This window comes from Sitophilus oryzae, unplaced genomic scaffold (genome assembly GCF_002938485.1).
Source record: "Sitophilus oryzae breed Bouriz unplaced genomic scaffold, Soryzae_2.0 scaffold_1499_pilon_pilon, whole genome shotgun sequence".
NCBI classification, from domain to species: domain Eukaryota; kingdom Metazoa; phylum Arthropoda; class Insecta; order Coleoptera; family Curculionidae; genus Sitophilus; species Sitophilus oryzae.
The window spans coordinates 1349482-1371520 of NW_022146168.1; the positions used below are offsets into that span (position 1 = coordinate 1349482).

Sequence of the window (22039 nt, forward strand, 5' to 3'; positions counted from 1 at the left end):
CAGATTGACTTTAGGGTGTAGAGGTTCGATAAGAAGGGATTTTTCGAAACTCAATTCTAAGGGGGTAAAACTATCCCTCAAATATTAAAATATTTTTTATTTAAAAAACGGTTAGTCTTTCGGGAAAAGCTTGGACAAGCATAATTTATTTGGTTTTTTTACATATTTTGAAATTTTTTAAAAAATCATAAAGGGTGTTCCGAAAAGTTGGGTAATTTCTTAACCACGATTCTGCTTAAACCGCTTGACGTAAAAAGTTGATTTTTGGGAAACAGATTGATTTTAGGGTGTAGAGGTTCGATGAGAAGGGATTTTTCGAAACTTGAATTCTAAGGGGGTAAAACTCTCCGTCAAATATTAAAATATTTTTTATTTAGAAAAAGGTGAGTTTTTCGGAAAAACTCTTAAACACGTATATTTTATTTTGTTGTTTTATATATTTTAAGATTTTTTATAAATTTATACAGGGTGTTTCATAAAATATGACCATTGAGTAATCACGCTTCTGCTTAAACTGCTTGACGTTTAAAGCTGATTTTTGGCAAAAGGATTGACTGTGGGGTGTAGAGGTTCGATAAGGAGGGGTTTCTCGAATCTCAAATTCTAAGAGGGTGAAAACGCCCCTCAAATATTACAATATTTGTTATTTCAAAAACGGTTAGTCTTTCGGGAAAAAGCTTGGACAAGCATAATTTATTTGTTTTTTTTACAAATTTTGAAATTTTTTAAAAAATCATAAAGGGTGTTCCAAAAAGTTGGGTAATTTCTTAACCACGAATCTGCTTAAACTGTTTGATGTAAAAAGCTTACATCATCTGGTACACGCTTCCAAAAAGGGTGTTCCAAAAAGTTGGGTAATTTCTTATTCTTAACCACGATTCTGCTTAAACTGCTTGACGTAAAAAGCTTATTTTTGGCAAACGGATTTTTCGAAAGTCAAATTCCAACGAGATGAAACTACCCCTCAAATATTACCAAGTTATATAATAATATCGCCATATTGTTTTTTCTCATGCTGACATAAATGTGAGAAAATTTTATCCAGTTTGTATGTTAATGGAAATTCTTGCTTTGCTTTATCATCACCATTACAAATGATTAATTCGACGCGAACGAAGTCGCTGGTACACGCTAGTAACTTATATTCCACCTATAATCTAAATTCTCTGCATTCAATGCTCAAAAACAAAAAATATGTATTTTGTTAGATAGTAATTGGAGAAAAACTCTTTTTTAGGTAAATAACAATTGTTACCGTGACGCAGTGATGGTCTCACTAACGAACTGTTTCACATCAATGTTCGCCGGTATAGTAGTATTCTCCATTATCGGTTTCAAAGCCACCATGATCTACGAAAAGTGCCTCGACACCAGAAATAATACCCTGATGGAGCTGGTTGGCCAGCCAGTGAGTTCAGAACTCGTGTTTCCAACCGAAGGCACTTTGTTCAACATAACCTACGATAACGGTACTGTTCGAAGATTGCTGATGCCTGCACTGCCAGTATGTGACTTAGAGGAAGAACTTGGAAAGGTAAATATCAATGTATTTAAAGACAACGGCAAATTATTAAAATAAAATATAGCCTTGGACTCATATTGGCTGTAATGTTGAAAATTTAACGTTTAGACTTGTCTCTATAGGCTTGGTGCATTTCAGTTGATTTCAACAAATTTCGACCGCAGCGCTTCAACGGAAAAAACTGAAATTATCAATATATAGTTCATGCCGCCGCGCCGCGCCGCGCCGTCATGTTCATCGCATTAAAATAATATTGAAATCGTGGTTGTGTCATAATATTTAAGTATTTTGTTTTTTTGCTAGTGCAGTTATTAAAACTATAAAACACTCAGGTACGAGGTTTGTGTGATGTAACGCTGTTACGGGTAGTAAAAAATAAGTGAAAAAGACTAGGCGTCGTATTGTGTTGTGACAATTTTTAATGTTAATAAAATTTCCGAAAAAATGTTGGCGCGTAAAGGAGAGCGTAATTAGGGCGTTGTTGGATGCAATAACATATAATAACTCAACTTTCCCGGATATTCAACTCTCCCGAAACAATATTTTATAGCTTCTTATAGCCTAAGAGCTGACGACATATTTAGAGAACATATTTTAGGCCAGCTAGAATAACTAAAAATGTATAGTTTATTAACTGGTGAACCCAGAATCCTAAGTCTGGCTGGAGAGTTGGGGGTATTTCGCTACTGCGCAATCCATAACATTTACAAAAAAAAATATTTTGCTATTATATTAGCACTGTACATGGTACCCTTTTGTCGGGACTACGTTTTCTGGTAAAACCACTTCTTTAAATTTTAAACCATGTTGTTGGCGCACTTTTAAAAATTCTTTGCATTTTTGTAGTCTGCCTTCATCAAAAACAATAACTTTGTCACTAGTAACATTTTTACAAACTACACAACTTAAATGTTTTTTATCCATTGTGATTTAGTAGTTAGTAGCGAAATTAGTAGTTACTAAAATATTTATTTGCAGTAATTATTCTAAACTATTTACACTATGCACGTCAATATTTAATTTATAAATACATATTTGTACATGGTAACTTAATTCCAACAAAATAATCTCTGAATTAAAAGTCTGCAAATAATTGAAATGAAACCGAAAAAAAATTGTTTTTATGAAAATTTGAAGTACATACTCCAAAATACTGTTACGTCAGCCGCATCGGCTGCCGACGGGTCTCAATAAACTATCTTTCTCGCGCTTATAGATACTCATAAAACTTTTTTGTCGCGCTCATTTAAAATCTTTATTCGCTTCTAGCAAGTATTAATTCCCATTGAATTTGTATGGCAATTAACACATATTTTTTAATATCATCTAATAAACACGCTGTAAAAATTTTAGAATGCCTAAAGTATGTTTTCCAGGTATAATGATTAAACATATTTGGAATGGTCTGGTTACACTTTAAACCCGAAAAAAAAGTCTGGCACACTTACTTCTAGGTTAAATAGATGCTAAAATTTAAGAATAAACAAATTTCAAGTTGCCTAAAGTATGTTTTTTTGATTTATTTTTTTGCAAATGTCCCCCCAGCCAGACTTAGGATTCTGGGTTCACAAGTTATTAAACTTTTTTTTTTTGTTATTCTAACTTGCCTAAAATATGTTCTCTAAATATGTCGCCAGCTATTAGTTTCTCACACCGATTTGATCAATAGCAAAAATGGATTCAAGCAGTTCGACGAAACAAGTGAGTAAACGAAGTGGATACTCGTTACATAATCAAAAAATTAAATAGACATATACTATGAGAGGATGAAATATAATTTGTGCAATATTAATGGTATACTTTTTTAATCAACTAGCGATTAAATGTTTTATGAACATCTAAAATTATAATTATGTACCTTTAAAAAAATCGTTATAGCCGAAATAGCTCCAATTATGCCCCACTAGCAAAACCGGTGATAAAACTATGCGCGCTAGCGTAGTTGAACTCATTTAAAATATTTTTTTAACTGGAATAATAAATTATAATGCAAGTTAGACCTTCTGAAGATATCAAAATATTTACCTTTATATTTTTTTGTTTAGAATTTCCACAAATTATACTTTCTAGCACTTTTAGAATAATTATATACTAATTTTTTTGTTTACTCGCCATTTAAACCCATGTATTTGTATGTATTCGTTATTTACGATATTCTCCGGCGGTGGCAGCACCGGCGGAGAATGCAGCAAGCCTATAAGTGTGTTGATGAGGACCCAAAAGCAAAGGCATGCTTTCGATGCTAGCATTTGGGTAAGTCGTTACTGTCTTATTCAAAAGCGAATCTCTCCAATAAAAATAAAGCTATTGAGATGAATCAAAAAACAAACTATCGTGAAAAGACGTACCTACATGATGAAATATTTTTTAAATTCCTTTCTTTGTTAATAATATTCCACAGAATGTTTAAAGCTTTCACCAAAATATCAACGTTTTGTTTTCTCTCGTATAATTATTGACAGATGCGAGCTTTCATTTTTAATTTAGAAAGAGATACTAAAAAGGCAAATAAGCTCAGTAGTTTTAAGATTAAGAAATTAGTTCACTCTTGATGATTGGTATCTCGGAAACCGTAAGAGATACAAAGCTGGTCAAATTGGGGCAAAGTTGCGCTTTAGGATGTTCACCAAGATGCCATCAAAAAAGTTTTAAAAATTACAAGGATTGCTGAGTTTTTTGGAAAAAAGGGATTTTTTGAAAATCAATTTTATTTTTTCCTGTCGTTACTTTTTAGAAAATGAAAAAACTGTTTTTACATTCTCATAGTCACTTTCTTAGGGCTCTCTGATAGTATTTTTAGATTTTCAAATTAGCTGATAGTTTGTGAGATACCTACAGAGGCCAATTTAATTTTTTTAAATACGGATCTGCATTTTTTATTTCAGATTTTGAAAGAACTCGGTCTCCTGAGTACAATGATATGCCACATCTAATATTTTTTTTTTGTTTCGGACATTTGAACACAATTTAATTAAACTAATTTCAAGTCCGGCTCTGTTTTTTTAAATATTTAATCTATTCATCGTTACAATATTGATAAGCTTTCGAATTTAACAATGACGTGGGGTAAAACATTGAATACGGAAAATCAAATGCAATAAAGTAATATAAAATTATTGGGTATTACTTGACGTCATTTTTAAAAGTGAAATCAATACATTTCAACATTTACAATAAAGAGTACATAATGCATTCGGAAGTATAGGAAGAAAGTATGTTCAAAAAGATATAAAGAAAATTGAACGAAAAATACATTTGTGCATTAGGGACGATAGTAACTAACCCATTCGAATATGTAGAATTATTAGAAACTAGTTTGTAGAAGTTGATTTATTTATAATAACTACGATTAATATTATGCATATTATTAGATCGTACACTGAGATTTCATATTCACAATAAAAAAAATTAAAAATAATATCTTTAAATTGCTGACCTGGATATTATTTATTTGAATCTTTCAATTGGCTCAATTTTCCTCATTCAATGTTATATAGCGCTGATCCATATTGTTGCGATGAATATAATCAGATTAAACAATTTAAAAAATCAGAGTCGGACTTGGAATAAATAAAATGTTGAGTAAATTTTCAATATTAAAGACAATATCAGTCCAAGAAGATGTTCTATTTCTTAATAACACTTGTTTTAATACGAATTTTTGATTTATAGTCTGCCTCAGGGACCGGATTAGCCTTTATCATTTTTACCGAAGCAATAAACCAATTTCCCGGCGCTCAGTTCTGGTCAGTACTGTTTTTTCTGATGCTGTTCACCTTGGGCATTGATTCACAGTTTGGAACACTAGAAGGAGTGGTCACGTCCATCGTGGATATGAAGCTGTTTCCCAATTTACCCAAAGAAATACTGACCGGAGTGTTGTGTCTGATTTGCTGCCTGATATCGATGAGTTTTGCTCACGGAGCTGGTAGCTACGTGTTCGTACTCTTTGATAATTTTAGTGGAAATTTTCCACTACTGATTATCGCGTTCTTTGAATGTGTGGGAGTTTCCTACGTGTATGGTCTTAAAAGGTAAATATAATATTGATATTATTTGTTCTCTAAATGTGAAAGACATTGATTAAGAATAAAATAAGAAAATAAAATAACAAATGAATTTAATCAAAAATGTATTAGTGTCACCAGAGAAGAGGAAGATTATTTTTATCATGACGAGGAAATAGAAAATACTGTAAACATATTTTTTATAGTAATATCACAGATTATACAGATTATAAACTTTGTTTTTTCTTTATTGTTTTTCGTGGTTCCAATTTTCGGAATCGGGCACTAGTTAGGTTACTAGTTTGCGCACACAGTAGTCGATACAGAGGGGGGCCCCCCTAAAATCTGTAAATTGGGTTAAATATTAGGCTTTTGGGTTAAAAATGGCGCCCTAAAAGGCATATTTGGCATTATTTTTTATTTGCCCCCCCCCCTAAAATAAATTTCTGTATCCGCCACTGTGCGCACATAGCACGCCCACTTATGGCCTCTAAAATTGTGCACAGCGCCTGACCGGCACAGTTATTAGAGAGGTATCGGAAAACCGAATAGTGTCGTGCAATATTTACGCGTTACGTAATTGACAGAAAAAGTGTGAATTTGCAGAAAATCTGTAAATTTACAGAAAAAGTGTAAATTTGCAGAAAAAGTGTAAATTTACAGAAAATCTGTAAATTTACAGAAAAAGTGTAATTTTACAGAAAAAGTGTAAATTTACTGAAAAAGTGTAAATTTACAGAATAAGTGTAAATTTACAGAAAAAGTGTAAATTTACAGAAAATCTGTAAATTTACAGAAAAAGTGTAAATTTACCGAAAAACTGCTACTGGCTGTATCCGCCACTGTGCGCACATAGCACGCCCACTTATGGCCTCTAAAATTGTGCACAGCGCCTGACCGGCACAGTTATTAGAGAGGTATCGGAAAACCGAATAGTGTCGTGCAATATTTACGCGTACCTTATTTTGACAGTTAGAAAGATATCGGTAAACCGAATAGCGTCATGCAGTATTTACGCGTACCTTCTTTTGACAGTTACGATATGCGCGAGTCAATTTTCATCAAAACAAAATGTTCAATCAAACCAAACGCCTGCTAATAACGTTACCGCCTGACGTAATTTGCGGATCAATTACACCAAGCGCTATTTCTAAATAACGTTTAAAAATTGCTTAAATGGGCATGTGCGGATATTTGACAACCGGGGCCGGCCGGCGAGATCTTGTATTTTAGGTTGATGTTTGAATTGTTTTGAATTATTACTTCAGTTTTATTAGGTCATTTGATATTTAAGTAGCTGGGATTAGTTTTAATTAAATAAATATGGCGCAAAATATGGATTCCACCTCTTCCAATATTATACTATAATAAGGCTTAGGTTTACAGCAGATGACGACTTAGCCCTTCTAAGAGAATTTGTTGCCCTAACCCACTGGCAGACGTTGAACAATAAAGCACTGGAAATAAGCACTTTAGCCCTTTAGTTTTAAAATACCTAGTAAACAAAACAATTTCAAAGTTTTAAATTCAAAGTTAGATTAAGTTTAAATATCGGACGCGACGCGAACAGAATTCTTTCCGATCCGATAACTATAAATGAAGAGAGTTAATACCACCTCACGTAAAGAAAATAACACCTGGCGTTATTAACGTCCATGCACGCAATTCGGTTTACCGATATCTCTCTATTACGCTGTTTATTGTTATTTTACGCGAGTTTATTTTTGCGCACAGGAAATTTTACTCGTTTGCTCATCGTCATAACAAACAATTCTAGTACCACGAATTACCACATATAGTGTACCTAATCTGTGGTAATATTATTGTTTAGGTGTAAAAACCTATTTTTTACGTGTGAAAAACTGTTTGTTGTGTGTAAAAAACTATATTTTTCCTTGTGAAGGACTAATTTTTACGCGTAGAAAACTATTTTTTTACGTGTAAACTATTTTTTACGCCCAAAGAACTATCTATTACGTGTAAAAAACTGTTTCTTAGGTAATAACTATTTTTAGGCCTAAAGAACTATTAATTATGGGTAAAAAAACTATTTTTACGCCAAAACAACTTTTTTTAACATGTAAAAGAACTATTTTTAAGCTGTAAAAATTATTTACACACGTAAAAAGCTAATTTTTACGCATAAAAAAACTATTTCTTAACGTGTAAACTATTTTTAGGTGAAAAAAAAACTAATGTTATATCCAAAAAACTTTTTTTACGCTAAAAGAACTATCTTTTGTAAGAGCGAGAAAAATATAATATATTTTTTTTGTTTATATAGCTGTGGTGTCTTGGACTACGTGATTCCAACTTTACTGAGGCTGAGTAAAACACAGTTTGAAATTTGATACTTTTATTTCAACGCTCAGAGAAAGAATGAATTTACAATGTCGTACCATCAGTACCTTATGCCTGCGCATACATCTACCAGAAACGGATGGTGTACTATATATTATTTTACATATGGTAAAGGCGGAATATTTAAATATTATTTTTATAACAATACTACAATACCCTCCTCTTAAAAATTTTTTTTTTTACAAAAAAAATATATCTACGCTCTTTTAATCAATTTGTATTTAAACTTAAGCAATAACTGTTTAAACTTAGTGGCGTTTGAATCAAGTATTATACAACTAACAACTTAATATCTATATAACCTAATCCAATAAACAATAATAACTCCTTTGGCATTAAAAAAATTAACTACATTTAAACCAAATTTTAACATTTCCTAAAATTACAAATGCTCTAACTATTCTGCTCAGATCCAGATCTAATAACAGGTTTTATAATCCTTCTTGGTCTTTTTTATTTTCGGTAAAAAACAATTTCATTTTTCTTTAAATTATTACTGTCATTATTAATTGATGAACACTCTGGTTGTTCCTCACTTAACTTGTTTTCTAATTCTACCCTATTATTATTAACACCATTATCTATATTTACACTTTGTACATTAAATTTTGGACTAATTTCTAAATTAGGCTGATTGGTACAAACACTAGAATTTATTTGAGTTGGAATTTTAGATTCATTAAAATGTAGAGTATATTTTTTTAATTGATTAGTGTGCCTCTTCCAAAGATTTTCCAATTCTGGTATTTTTACCAAATAAGTCCTAATTCCCAATTTTTTTGTTATAACTCCTTTAATAAAAGTTGGTTTGTCGACATATTTATAATTCTTGACTAACACAGTTTCATTTACATCAAAATTTACTTCTTTATTTGGCTTACTATTTTTTATTTGATTACTTTGAGCATGTTCTACCCTTTTACTTAATACATTTCTATCTATGTTCTCTTTAAAAACCAATGTATTATCAGTGGGTAAAAGAGTAGATAACCTCGTCCTTAAATTTCTACCTAACATTAAAGACGCAGGACTCACCCCAGTTGTACAATGTGGAGTGACCCTATAATCTAAGAGAAACCTGCATAACACTACATTAGTATTTTCCGAGTTTGAGACTAAAGCCTTTTTAAGAGCTGACTTTACAGTTTTAACAGCATTCTCTGCTGCTCCATTAGATGCTGGGGAGTAAGGGGGACTCGTTACATGTTTGATGTTATTTTTTGCCAAAAAGTTTTCGAATTCATCTGATACTAGCTGTCTGCCATTGTCTGAAACTAAAGTAATTGGCAAACCAAAAGTAGCAAAAACTCTTCTAAGAGCTTGTATAGTTAATGTAGAAGTAATACTAGACATTTCGAAAACTTCCAGCCATTTTGAATAAGCGTCAAGTATTACAAGATAATTTTTTCTTCTAAAATCAAAAAAATCTATATGAATGCGCTCCCAAGGTGCTTTTGGCCAAGGCCATGGAGATATTTGCGACTTTGGAGCATTATTTGAATGCAAAACACATGCGTCACATTTTTTTGTTAAATTTTCAATTTCAACATCTAAATTTGGAAACCAAACATACCCTCTAGCTAAACTTTTCATCTTAACAGCTCCCATATGTGATTTATGTAACTCTTGTAATACTTGCTGCCGCATAGAACTTGGAATAACAATTCTATGATTCCATATTATACAATTCTGAATTACATCAAATTCAAATCTTTTAGCAAAATATGCCTTTAACGAAATATCATTCACTTTTTTAGGCCATCCTTTTTTAATAAAATAAATGACTTTTTTAAGAATTTTGTCAGAGGCTGTTTCCTTTTGTAAAATTTCAAAATTTAAATAAAAATCTGTATTTTTTGATAAAAAATAACAGTAGTCTATATCAATATTGTCATCATTAAATAAATCACTATCTTTACTTGATGGCATACGGGATAACCAGTCTGCATTATTTTTGTTGCTTTTTACGTATGCAATTTCATAATTGTACCCTGATAATATTACTGCCCACCGCCTTAGCCTATTTGCCGTAAATTGCGGTATGCTCTTGTGCTCACCAAAAATTGTTAATAAAGGCTTGTGATCTGTTACAAGTTTAAATTTCTTCAAATATAAATACTGATTAAACTTTAAGACGCCAAAAATTATTGCTAGTCCTTCCTTTTCAATCTGTGAGTACCTTTTTTCGGTCTCCGATAACGACCTTGAAGAAAAAGCTACGGGTTTTTCGTCACCGGAAGGCAAAATATGACTTAATACAGCCCCTATGCCCACGGGTGAAGCATCAACCGATAGCCTTAGCTCCAATTCAGGATTGAAGTGGACTAAAACTTCAGCAGATTTCAGAAGCTCTTTATTTTTTTAAAGTTTGCTCTTTTCTCAAAGACCATTCCCATTTAACATTTTGTTTGAGAAGATTGTAAAGGAATGTAGCAATGTGGACATATTTTTTATAAATCGACCATAATAGTTTATAGTACCTAGAAACGACTGTAACTTCTTAACATTTTTTGGTGGCATAGCATTATCGATAGCTGATATTTTTTCTTTTGAAGGGTGTAAACCCTCTTCGTCTATAATAAACCCTAAATATTCAATGCTTTTTTGAAAAAAATTACACTTTTCAAAATTAACCTTTAACCCTGCATTTTGCAAAACTTTAACAACATTTCTTAAATTTTCTAAATTACTTTTTTTTATCAACCCCAGTGACCAAAATATCATCTTGAAAAATAACCACCCCTGACAATGCACTTAATAGAGAATCCATTATTTTTTGGAATTTAGCTGATGCACATGATATGCCAAACGTTAAACGATTAAATCTAAAGAGGCCTAAATGTGTAGATATTGTTAATAACTCCTTACTTTCATCATCAATGGCTCTCTACTGAAAGGCTTGTGACAAATCAAGTTTCGAGAACTCCTTTCCTCCCTGAAGCTTGCTAAAAAGATCCTCAATTCTCGGTAGTGGGTGCTGGTCCACTTCTATTATACGGTTCACTGTTACTTTGAAGTCTCCACATATTCTTATGTCTCCATTTTTCTTAAAAACAGGCACAATTGGGGTTGCCCATGCGCTGTACTCCACTGGGGATAATATACCTAAAAATACCAATCGTTCAATTTCTTTTTCTACATTATTTTTAATAGCAAATGGGACTGGGCGAGCCTTTAAGAATTTTGGTTTAATTTCAGTATTTTTTAAATAAATTTTCTCTTTGGCCTTGTTAAAACAGCCCAATCCAGGAGAAAAAACATCAGGAAATTCATCATGCAAATGCTGAGTAGCATTATTTATGTTAAAGACATTCAAACTAAAATTGTATAAATTTAAAAAATCACGCCCTAATATCGGAGGTCCTCCATTTTTCATAATGTAAAAAAGTTAAATTTTCTTTTTTTCCTTTGTAACTTATTTCTAAATAAAGTTCACCCAATGGCTTCACTTGTTGCCCATTATAAAAAATAAATGTTTTGTTTGATCCTTGAAGAGGATAAATTTTAAAATTATTTAAATAAAATTCCTCAGAAAAACATGAAATTCCGCTGCCTGTATCTATTTGACATTGAACGTTTTTATTTTCAAGTAAAATATTAATTTTAAATGGTTCTGATCTAAAAATATCTTGCTGTCTTAATGTAAACAAACAAATATCATCATTGTTTTGATTATTTACCGAGGATTTTTCTTCAATAAAATTATGATACCTATTACTAAATTTTTGCCTGCATACTGCGGCTAAATGACCTTTCTTTTTACATTTGGAACAATTTAAAGATTTATAAAAACACTTATCTTTTTGGTGATTGCCTTTTCCGCAGACGTCACATTTTATGGCTGTCATCATGGCTGCCTCCCTGCTGTGACTTTGACGTTTCTGTTGGTGGGGGTTCCACTGCTGTCTTGTGGTTCCAAAGTTGCCTCCTACATCCGGGTTGCGCGCGCCTCTTGCACCTGCGTCGCCTTTCTTGTTGCGTGTAGAAATTCACGGGCTCCTGTTTTATCATCGATTCTTGCACCTCTCTGGCCGCCATCTTTGCTGATGCAATTTTCACTATCCCTTCAAAAGGCGTAGCGATATTTTCCTCCATTAGACGGTCCAAAATTGGTCCCTTTTCGAACCCAAATATGAATCGATCTCTTAGGCAAACTCCCAGCTCGGCTCCGAACTCGCATCCTACAGCCAGACTTCGCAATCTGCCTGCCCACTGAGTTGCCGTCTCTCCATATTCCTTCCTTGCTGCATAAAATTTGTATCTTAAAGCGAATGCGGACTGCTGCGGTTTAAAATATTCGTCGAACACCTTGATCAACTGGCCAAATGTCCTTTGTTCCGGTTTCTCAGGACTTACCAAATCGAATATTAATTTGTATGCCTCTTCATCACATGTATTTAATAATATCGCCTTCATTCTGTCTTCATCTTTCTCTTCTTTTATTCCGTTTGCAGCGAAATAGTTTAACAAACGGGCCTTGAAGATAGACCAATTACTACTTATCGGTGAAAATTCCCTGAGATGCCCGATTTCCGCCATTTTACTGTTCACTTCTTAACGCGCGGATCTATATTCGTATTCAACACAGAATAGAATAGTTTTTAATCCTCGTCGCCAATTGTGGTGTCTTGGACCACGTGATTCCAACTTTACTGAGGCTGAGTAAAACACAGTTTGAAATTTGATACTTTTATTTCAACGCTCAGAGAAAGAATGAATTTACAATGTCGTACCATCAGTACCTTATGCCTGCGCATACATCTACCAGAAACGGATGGTGTACTATATATTATTTTACATATCGTAAAGGCGGAATATTTAAATATTATTTTTATAACAATACTACAATAGCATAATATATGAATGGTGTTAATATCAATTTAATATTCAAACAACATAAACAAAAGAAGCTAAACTCACCTTAGATGCCGGGACACTTGTGTAATGCTCTCACTCTATGATCACGCAATTTGCAATCTATAAAAATAAAATATACTTGAGCATCACTGGAAAACGCACATGATCACATCACCATAATCGAGTATATAAAATAGTTAAATATTTTAATATTGTTCCGTAGCTAAGCGTCAAGGCGTCTGTCCCACGCACAAAAGGGATGGCCACAAAGCGACATAGCTTATTATTGTTGTTCCGCAGCTAAGCGACAAGGCGTCTTTCCCACGCTCAAAACATAGCTTATTATTGTTGTTAAACAATTTGAGTCATACGTAAAAATATAAAACACTCCAAAATAATAATACTAAATACCATTTGATAATTTGCGAGGTATTATAAATCACACCCAATAAATATTACTAAAACACTCTTTGATAAATAGCTGTCCATTACGTATCTATAATAAATAACGCTAAAACACTCTTTGATAAACATCTATCTTTTAACTAAACTATATTAAAATGCCCTTTGATAAATACTTGTCTACTATAAAACACACACACACACAAAAGTAATACTAAAATACCCTTCTCTATCTACTACTAAAGCTCAACAACTGTTAACTAAATAATATTAAACTACTCTCATACAAATCCCAGTAATGCCCGTGAGTGAACAAAATACACTCACCTGTATAATACTTCATTCCTTCTATTCAGTCCCAGAAATATTTTCCACACAATTATAATCTGAATTTAATATTTTTTGATAAATGGCGACGTCAGTCAAAATAATCATCAACAATGCAAACCGCATCGTCTAGGAAACGACATTGTATACATGCGGTCAAGAAAAGTCAATTAGAGATTCAAATAAAATATTATTTCTTAAAATAACACAATTTAATATAAACAATTTTTTAACGGAAAACAAGACTCTTACACTTTAAGAGTCTATTACGCTGTAATTTCGGGTCGCTCTCAGGGCTCGGGTGAAGCGGCTGTGTGGCCGAAGGAAATATATATTATGTTTCAGAAATCTGCCTAAGGCTTAGCCCGATCCTGTCGTATTAAGCCACACCCAAAATTCCAAACACACGTGCTTTGATTAGGATTTGCAGAGCTTCAGTATTTGCCATAAAATAGCGAGCAATTTCTTACAAAACCATATAAAATATATATCACTGTAATTACAAAACTTCAATCTACTTCCGTATTGTATCGGAATTTTAAATTATGTCTTTGTTTTCGAGAAAATTTAGTCCAAACGTAAGGAATATTTTGTTGATGTTTGACCATCAAAATCTTAAAAATAAAGAAGTTGTCCCAAAATGTGCTACAATAAGGATATAGTATAATCCTTTATCTTTAATTTCCTTCTTCATTTGTGTAAAAATACCTAGCCAGTTTTACATAAAACGTTAAATGCCGAACGCTTATTTTGCTACTTTTTCGGACTAGTGAAATGTACGAAAGCGTAGAGCTGCCATCGCAACATTGAAAAATAATTTTAGCAAAATTTACACTTTTTCTGTAAATTTACACATTTTCTGTAAATTTACAAATTTTCTGTAAATTTACGCTTTTTTCGCACAACCAAACCAAACCAAACCAAATTTACATTTTCTCTGTAAATTGCATACGAAATTTACTACCCAGCAGGACGACGTCTCGGCATCAACCTGTTCGTTATTCAGTAGTTACAAGTGAGCCTTGTTTTCCGCTGGTTAAGTTGCCATTGTGCAACTTAACCAGAGATTATGGACGAATACATTAAAACCTACTTTCAAATCAGTCGCGTCGGCTACCGACAGGTCTGAGTAAACTATCTTTCTCGCGCTTATAGATACTTATAAGACTTTTTGTCGTGCTCATTTAAAATCCTTATTCGCGTCTGGCAAGTATTAAGAACCGTTGAATTCGTCTGGCGATTAACACATATTTTTTAATATTATCTAATAAACACGCTCTAAAAATTTTAAATTGCCTAAAGCATATTTTCCAGGTATAATTATTAAATATGTTTAGAATGGTCTGGCATACTTATTTCTGGGTTAAATAGATGCTAAAATTTAAGAATAAACAAATTTCAAGTTGCCTAAAGTATGTTTTTTGGATTGTTTTTTAAATGTCATTGGTTGCGCAGCGCAGTAGCGAAATAACTACTCGTAGAATAACGCACCACTGTTGCCACTAACGCAGAAATTGACAGAAAAAGTGTGAATTTGCAGAAAATCTGTAAATTTACAGAAAAAGTGTAAATTTACAAAAAAAGTGTAAATTTACAGAAAATCTGTAAATTTACAGAAAAAGTGTAATTTTACAGAAAAAGTGTAAATTTACTGAAAAAGTGTAAATTTACAGAATAAGTGTAAATTTACAGAAAAAGTGTAAATTTACAGAAAATCTGTAAGTTTACAGAAAAAGAGTAAATTTACCGAAAAAGTGTAAATTTACAGAAAATATGTAAGTTTACAGAAAAAGTGTAAATTTAGCAGAAAAAGTGTAAATTTACAGAAAAAATGTAAATTTTGGTAAAAATATTTTTCAATCATGCGATGGCAGCTCTACGCTTTCGTAGAAATGGACTCTTAATGTGTTAAGAACTATTTCTACGGCCAAAGAACTATATATTACATGTAAAAAACTATTTTTTAGGCCCAAAGAACTATTTTTAACGTATAAAAAAATATTTTTTACGCTTTTATTACGAAAGGCTATTTTTTACCTGTAAACTATTTTTTAGGCGTAAAGACTATTTTTTAAGCGTAAAACCTATTTTTTAAAATAATGGATAATAAATAGTAATATTACTATAAACAATCAACGTCAATTTTTACCATACATCAGCGCCATGGGTATCTCACACTATCATTAGCTCCCCATACACCAGAAGATTTGGGGACTTTAGAGGGGCGATTTAGTCTGCAGACTTAGCGGATAAAAACTTTGTGTTTGTGTGGCGGCCCAAGTCTGTGGCAGGCCAAGTCTTTGACGGACCAAGCCTTCCACAGGCCAAATCCGAAGACTTGATTTGTCAGATTAGATTGGTCTAAAAGTCGGACGAAGGATAAAGTTGGCGGACTTCTAACGCTTTTTTTCTAAGCGGCGGTTTTTTCCGATAAACATTTATATCTATACAAAAACTGCTATAAGACCTAGAATTTGTCTCAAACAAGAATATTTAAAGGGGCTTATATCTAATCGGCATGCGGCAGACCAAGTTCGCAGAAAATAGAAAACACGAAAAGAAGCTTTTTCGAGACTTTTCTTCGTGCTGTTTAGTAATTTAATTTTTTTATAGGTTCGCAGATGACATAGAAATGATGACAGGGTCCAGACCAGGTCTGTACTGGCTCATTTGCTGGAAGTACTTGTCGCCGCTAGCAATGCTGTCCATTTTGGTGGCTAGTTTCGTGGAGATTGCAGTGGACGGGTCTGGATACTCTGCTTGGGTTGCTGAAAAAGGGGAAACAGTGAAACATCCGTGGCCGATATGGGCCATTTTGCTCATTTGCACGCTGGTATTGGTATGCGTGATGTGGATTCCTGGAGCTGCAATTGGCAGGTACAGTGATAAATATTACCAACTATAACATAAGCTTTAACTTGTATTTATTATATTATATATATTATATTTCTAAAGTAAAAATATTTTAAAAAAATATATAATTATCTTACAAATGTATGTATTTTAATTTGAATTCTAACGGTTATAACGTTGTATCAGAAGAATATAAATCTTAATATTATTGGCAAAAATATAAAACTTATAAAACGCTAAAGATGGCGAATAAAAAGTATTGAATACCAATAAATTATATTATTTTATATTTAATAATTCTTTCTCAAAATTAAAAGCTAACATAACTAAGTTCTTCTAGCTAGTGGAGTGCCCTGAGACTTATACCTCGGAATTCAGTTACTGTGAATGTATTAATGTGAAACCATCTGTATTGTGTTTTATAGATAAAATACTAAAATGTTTACCCATTTTTTTCGTTGCTTTTAATTTTTTATTTTAGTAAATTCTTAATTATTTCCTTCTTAATTTTTTGATTTTTTAACTTCCTTTTCTAAGTAAATTTATTGAAATAAATGAATCTAATGCATAAGCTATACCTATTCTGCTTATTAAATTTTGATTGAAATCGAATTATACAGGGTGGCGCGTCATATACGACGCGGTTTTTGCTAGGAGAAAAAAAGTTTGTATTGAAGTGAAATTTTGTGAGCTTATGTAAGTCAATTTAAAGCATTGTCTAAAATTATGTAGATTTCTACAGGGTGTCCCCAAAAAAAGTTACACATCAAAGTTATGTTTTTTGTAATGGCACATCCTATATATTAATTAATTTTTGGATTCTAGTAAAAAAATAAAGGTTTGTTTCATTAGAAAAGTATATCACTAAAATGTAAAGTTTTTGAAATATATTCACCGGCACGAAAAATGGGCACCTTAAAACTTTGATGTATTTTAAAGGTTTATACATTTTGTAATTGGCTGATTTTTATGATTTTTTAAGCCAAATTATTTGACTTTTTAGTATCTTCTTCTAAATTAAAAATGAAACTCCCCATCTCTTAATTATACGGGGGAAAACAAAATGTTGATATTTTGGTGAAAGTTTGAAACATCCTGTGGAATATGTTAAAACAGCAAATTACAGTTGAGGGTTGGAACCTTTGGTGTTACACAGCAAAATAAAATTACACTAAATCACCACAATACACCAAAACACTTTTACTTTTACACTGGACGCGCGTTTCGCTAACCATGTTAGCATCATCAGCAGATGATTATAAACTAAAGTACAATCTACAAGTTGAGCGTTTATATACTCGCCCAGTAGGTACCGAGTGGACGTGGCAATATCTAGCCAACCGAGTCAGAGCCCACTGAGCGTAACAGTTAATTTCCGCCACTAGAGTAGTAGAAACAAAGAACTTGAAGGAATTGGACCGTTGACTCTGTTCATACTATCTTTACATTTATTAATTCTGATGCTTTCATATGCATCTAATTGCCTGTAATTTGCGACTTGTTTAATTAATTTTAAATTATTAAGATCTATACAATGTTCTTTATCAACAATATGTTCGGCAACGCAAGATTTATCTGGTCTACCATGTTATCTGAGCTAAATATTCTTTAAATCTAGTTAATATTGATCTTCTAGTTTGCGCAACATATTTCTGATTACAATCTTTACAAGAAATTTCATAAATACCTGACCTTTCCAGTGGATGTGTTTTATCCTTTGGATTACCTAATAATTGTTGTAATTTATTATTAGCACTATACACAAGTTTATAATGGACATTCTTAAAAATTCCTTTTAGACCACGGGATAACTCTCTATCAAACGGTATTGAAAAATATTTAGACGTATCTTTCTCCACTTGAAAAGTCGAATTTTCAGAAATCATTAACCTATACCTACGTTTTCTAATTAATTTATCAACTAGTAAAGGAGAATATCCATTACACTCAGCTACATTCCTAATGTAATCTCTTTCTATTTCATATCTTTCGTTGGAAAGTGGGAAACTAAGTAACCTATGAACTAAGAAATTTAAACTAGCCATTTTATGTTCAACACTATGATGTGATTCATTAGGAATATATCTGCGTGTGGTCGTATTTTTCCTATAGATATCAAATGCCAGGCAATTATTAGTATTTCTAATAACTAATACATCTAGAAATGGTAATCTGTCGTTGTTCTCAATTTCATGCGTAAATTTAATGGAAGGAAAACGATTATTTAACTTAGAAATAAAATTATCTATAGTGTCTGAATGTGTGTCAAAAACAGCAAAAATATCATCCACATACCTAAACCATACTCTTGGAAAATACCCAAACTGATTCTTAGCCTCCACTTCAAACCTGCTCATGAATAAATTAGCCAAAAATGGAGACAATGGATTACCCATTTCTGTACCTTCCCGCTGTTCAAAAAAGTTGTTATTAAATTGAAAACAATTTTGTTTCATACATAACGATGTAAGCTCAATATATTCACTCACAGTTTTGTTGTCGAGACCATTTGCGTTCAGTAATTCCTTTAAGTAGCCTAAAATATGTGGAATTGGAACACTTGGGAACAACGAAGATACATCAAAGTAGACCAAAATTTCACCTTCATGCAATGTTATATCTTTAATTTTGTTAATGAATTCAATATTATTTTTAACTGAGAAAGAAGGTTCATGATCAGGTAAATTTTCGAACTCCCTTGATAATCATTTTGCCAAATTATAAGTCGGAGAACCTACAGCCGAACAATTGGGCGCATAGACTTGTCCGGTTTATGAATTTTTGGCAAAGCATACAATTTTGGTAATGAGGGATTGGATACTTGCAATTTCCTCTTTAAAGAAAGATCAATAAGGGTGTTACATTCTTTTAGAGTTTTTTTAACGTCTGCTACCATCTTAGACAAAGGATTCTTTTTCAAATTTATGTAGGGGCCATTATCGATTAAGTTGTTAACCTTATCGTAATAGTCTTTTTTATCTAATATAACAACCTTATTTCCCTTATCAGCTTTTAGGTAGAAACAATCTTTGTTACGCAAACTCTTGACAATATTGTGCTCCTTGTTAGATTTTAATGATTTACTTGAAACGATATTTTTTGATAACTGATTTCTACAAGCCTCTCTTGCAAATACTTTAGAAGCCTCGGGCAAGTGCTGAATAGCAGTTTCAACACCAACGACGATTTCCTCCAAAGCGCTACCAGAGTTGGGCAATGCAAACTTTAAACCTTTGTTTAATAAACTGAGCTCTTGTTTATCAAAAGTCTGCGAAGAAAGATTCTCCACTATGTTTATGTCTCTTTGGAAAACATGTTTGTTTTTAGAGCTTTTTAATTTTTTAAACTTATTATTCAAAACAAGACATTTTCTTAACAAATTTTGAATTGATAACCACAAACATATTTCTCTGAAAGAGTCACCAACATTCATACTCTACATTAGTTAGATTATAAGTAAGTTTTTTGTAAAGTCCATAGGCTTCAATTTCAAGCATACTTCGTTTATATTTATGTTCCCGTCATCCCTTCATGGGACATAGGGCTTCTAAGAGATGTTTCCATCTGATCCTATTCTGAGCTGTCTGTTTGATCTCTCCCCATGTTTTCCCGACCTCTTGGGCTTCAGAGGTTACTGTTCTTCTCCAGGTATTCCTTGGTCTTCCCCTGGCACGTCTTCCCTGTGGATTCCATTCAAGTGCCTGTCTAGCGATATCTCTGTGGGGTCTGCGCAAAATGTGCCCAATCCAGCCCCACTTTCTTTTCTTAATTTCGATATCTATTCGATTTTGTGATGTTCTTCTCCACAGTTCTTCGTTGTTAATTTGATTGGGCCAGAAAATTCTCAATATTCTTTGAAGACACTTGTTAACAAACACCTGTAGGCGATCCATGAGACCACACGTAACCTTCCATGTTTCGCATCCATAAAGCAAAATAGATTTGACATTGCTATTGAAGAGCTGGACTTTAGTTTTTTTGCTATATATAGAGGCGTTCCACACAGGTGTAAGCATGCCAAAAGCTCTTTGTGCCTTCAAAATCCTTTCCTCTATATCTTTCTCTGTGCCCCCATCGCTGTGAACCATACTTCCCAGGTACTGAAATTCATCAACTCTTTCGATGACTCGGTTGGAGAGGTATAGATCTTGGTTGTTGGGAGTATTTGACCTAATTTCTTTGGTTTTCGCCACGTTGATTTGAAGACCGACATTATTAGCTTCCTCTTGGAGTCTAAGAAGTTTTTGAGACATATCCGAATGTGAATGGGAAAAGATGCATAGATCGTCTGCGTAATCCAGGTCTTCTAGCCTGCTTAACAGTCCCCATTGTATCCCTAGTGGTTCTTTAAATGCTCTATTTAGTGCTACATCCAGAACAATGTTAAAGAGTAGCGGCAAAAGTATACACCCCTGTTTTACACCTACTGCAATAGAAATTTTCTCCCCCACTTGACCTTTATGTAATACACAGCTTGTAGCATCATGATAAAGCATTTTAATCATACGGATTATTTTTTCAGGTATTCCTTATATACTTCGTTTACTATACAGAAATTTGATTTCTAAATCAAGCCATTTTTGTTTTGTTTTTTTTCTGAAAAAAGCAATTTTCTCTACCTTATCACTAACATTACTTTTTGGAATATCAACTTTAATAAAACTAGGATAAACTGAATTGGCTTTGCATGATTTAAGAAACCAAATATCTGCTCCTAATAACCTAATCTTAGTACTAAACTTACGATAAAGATACAGTTCCATTGACCGTGAAGCCATCGAAGATTACAGTTGAGGGTTGGAACCTTTGGTGTTACACAGCAAAATAATATTACACTAAATCACCACAATACACCAAAACACTTTTACTTTTACACTGGACGCACGTTTCGCTAACCATGTTAGCATTATCAGCAGATGATTATAAACTAAAGTACAATCTACAAGTTGAGCGTATATATACTCGCCCAGTAGGTACAGAGTGGGCGTGGCAAAATCTAGCCAACCGAGTCAGAGCCCACTGACCGTAACAGTTAATTTCCACCACTAGAGTAGTAGGAACAAAGAACTTAAAGGAATTGGACCGTTGACTCTGTTCATACTATCTTTATATTTATTAATTCTGATGCTTTCATATGCATCTAATTGCCTGTAATTTGCGACTTGTTTAATTAATTTTAAATTATTAAGATCTATACAATGTGTAAAAGTAAAAGTGTTTTGGTGTATTGTGGTGATTTAGTGTAATTTTATTTTGCTTAAAACAGCAAGAAATTTAATATAAAAAAGAAAATTAATATTTTAGCATGGTCCGGTAGACATATTTTAGCTAATTTCAAAAATATATAGTTTAGTATACTTTGCTCTTACCGTTTTCGATATACAGTGGATTTAATAATGAATTGTTCCAGAATCATTTTAAGTGGCTCACCCAATTTAAAATTTTCCTCTTTTCTATTTTAAGATAGTAACAAGATATTTTAATGTAATTTTTTGCGAGGATGCCGATTTTCTACATTAAAATTTTTTACAACGTCAATTTTGACAGATACGACGCCATCTTAATTTTTTTTAAATTATTTTATCATCTAGATACATCCTTTCCCGATGGTTTGCTTTTTTGGTATATCTCATTAGCTTGATTTTTGTTGGAAATATTCGCTTTATAAGAAGACACTAACATTGTTTCGTAATTTTTACATTAAGACCAT

At 32.7% G+C, this 22039-nt stretch overlaps 1 protein-coding gene and 1 long non-coding RNA gene across 2 annotated transcripts in view; one reads left to right on the forward strand and one right to left on the reverse strand.

The window, feature by feature from the left end:
* LOC115877825 (sodium-dependent neutral amino acid transporter B(0)AT3) overlaps positions 1-22039 on the forward strand; it is a 51981-nt gene that overhangs the window by 26042 nt on the left and 3900 nt on the right. The window contains exons 6-8 of the mRNA XM_030894153.1: positions 1238-1534; positions 5195-5556; positions 16090-16353. Coding sequence (XP_030750013.1) covers positions 1238-1534; positions 5195-5556; positions 16090-16353 — 923 coding nt within the window. The remainder of the gene's footprint in view (positions 1-1237; positions 1535-5194; positions 5557-16089; positions 16354-22039) is intronic.
* On the reverse strand, positions 12738-13690 carry LOC115877826. The gene is made up of 2 exons (XR_004049408.1): positions 13477-13690; positions 12738-12867 (listed from the first exon to the last, which is right to left on the reverse strand). It is a non-coding gene; the product is annotated as an uncharacterized LOC115877826 (long non-coding RNA).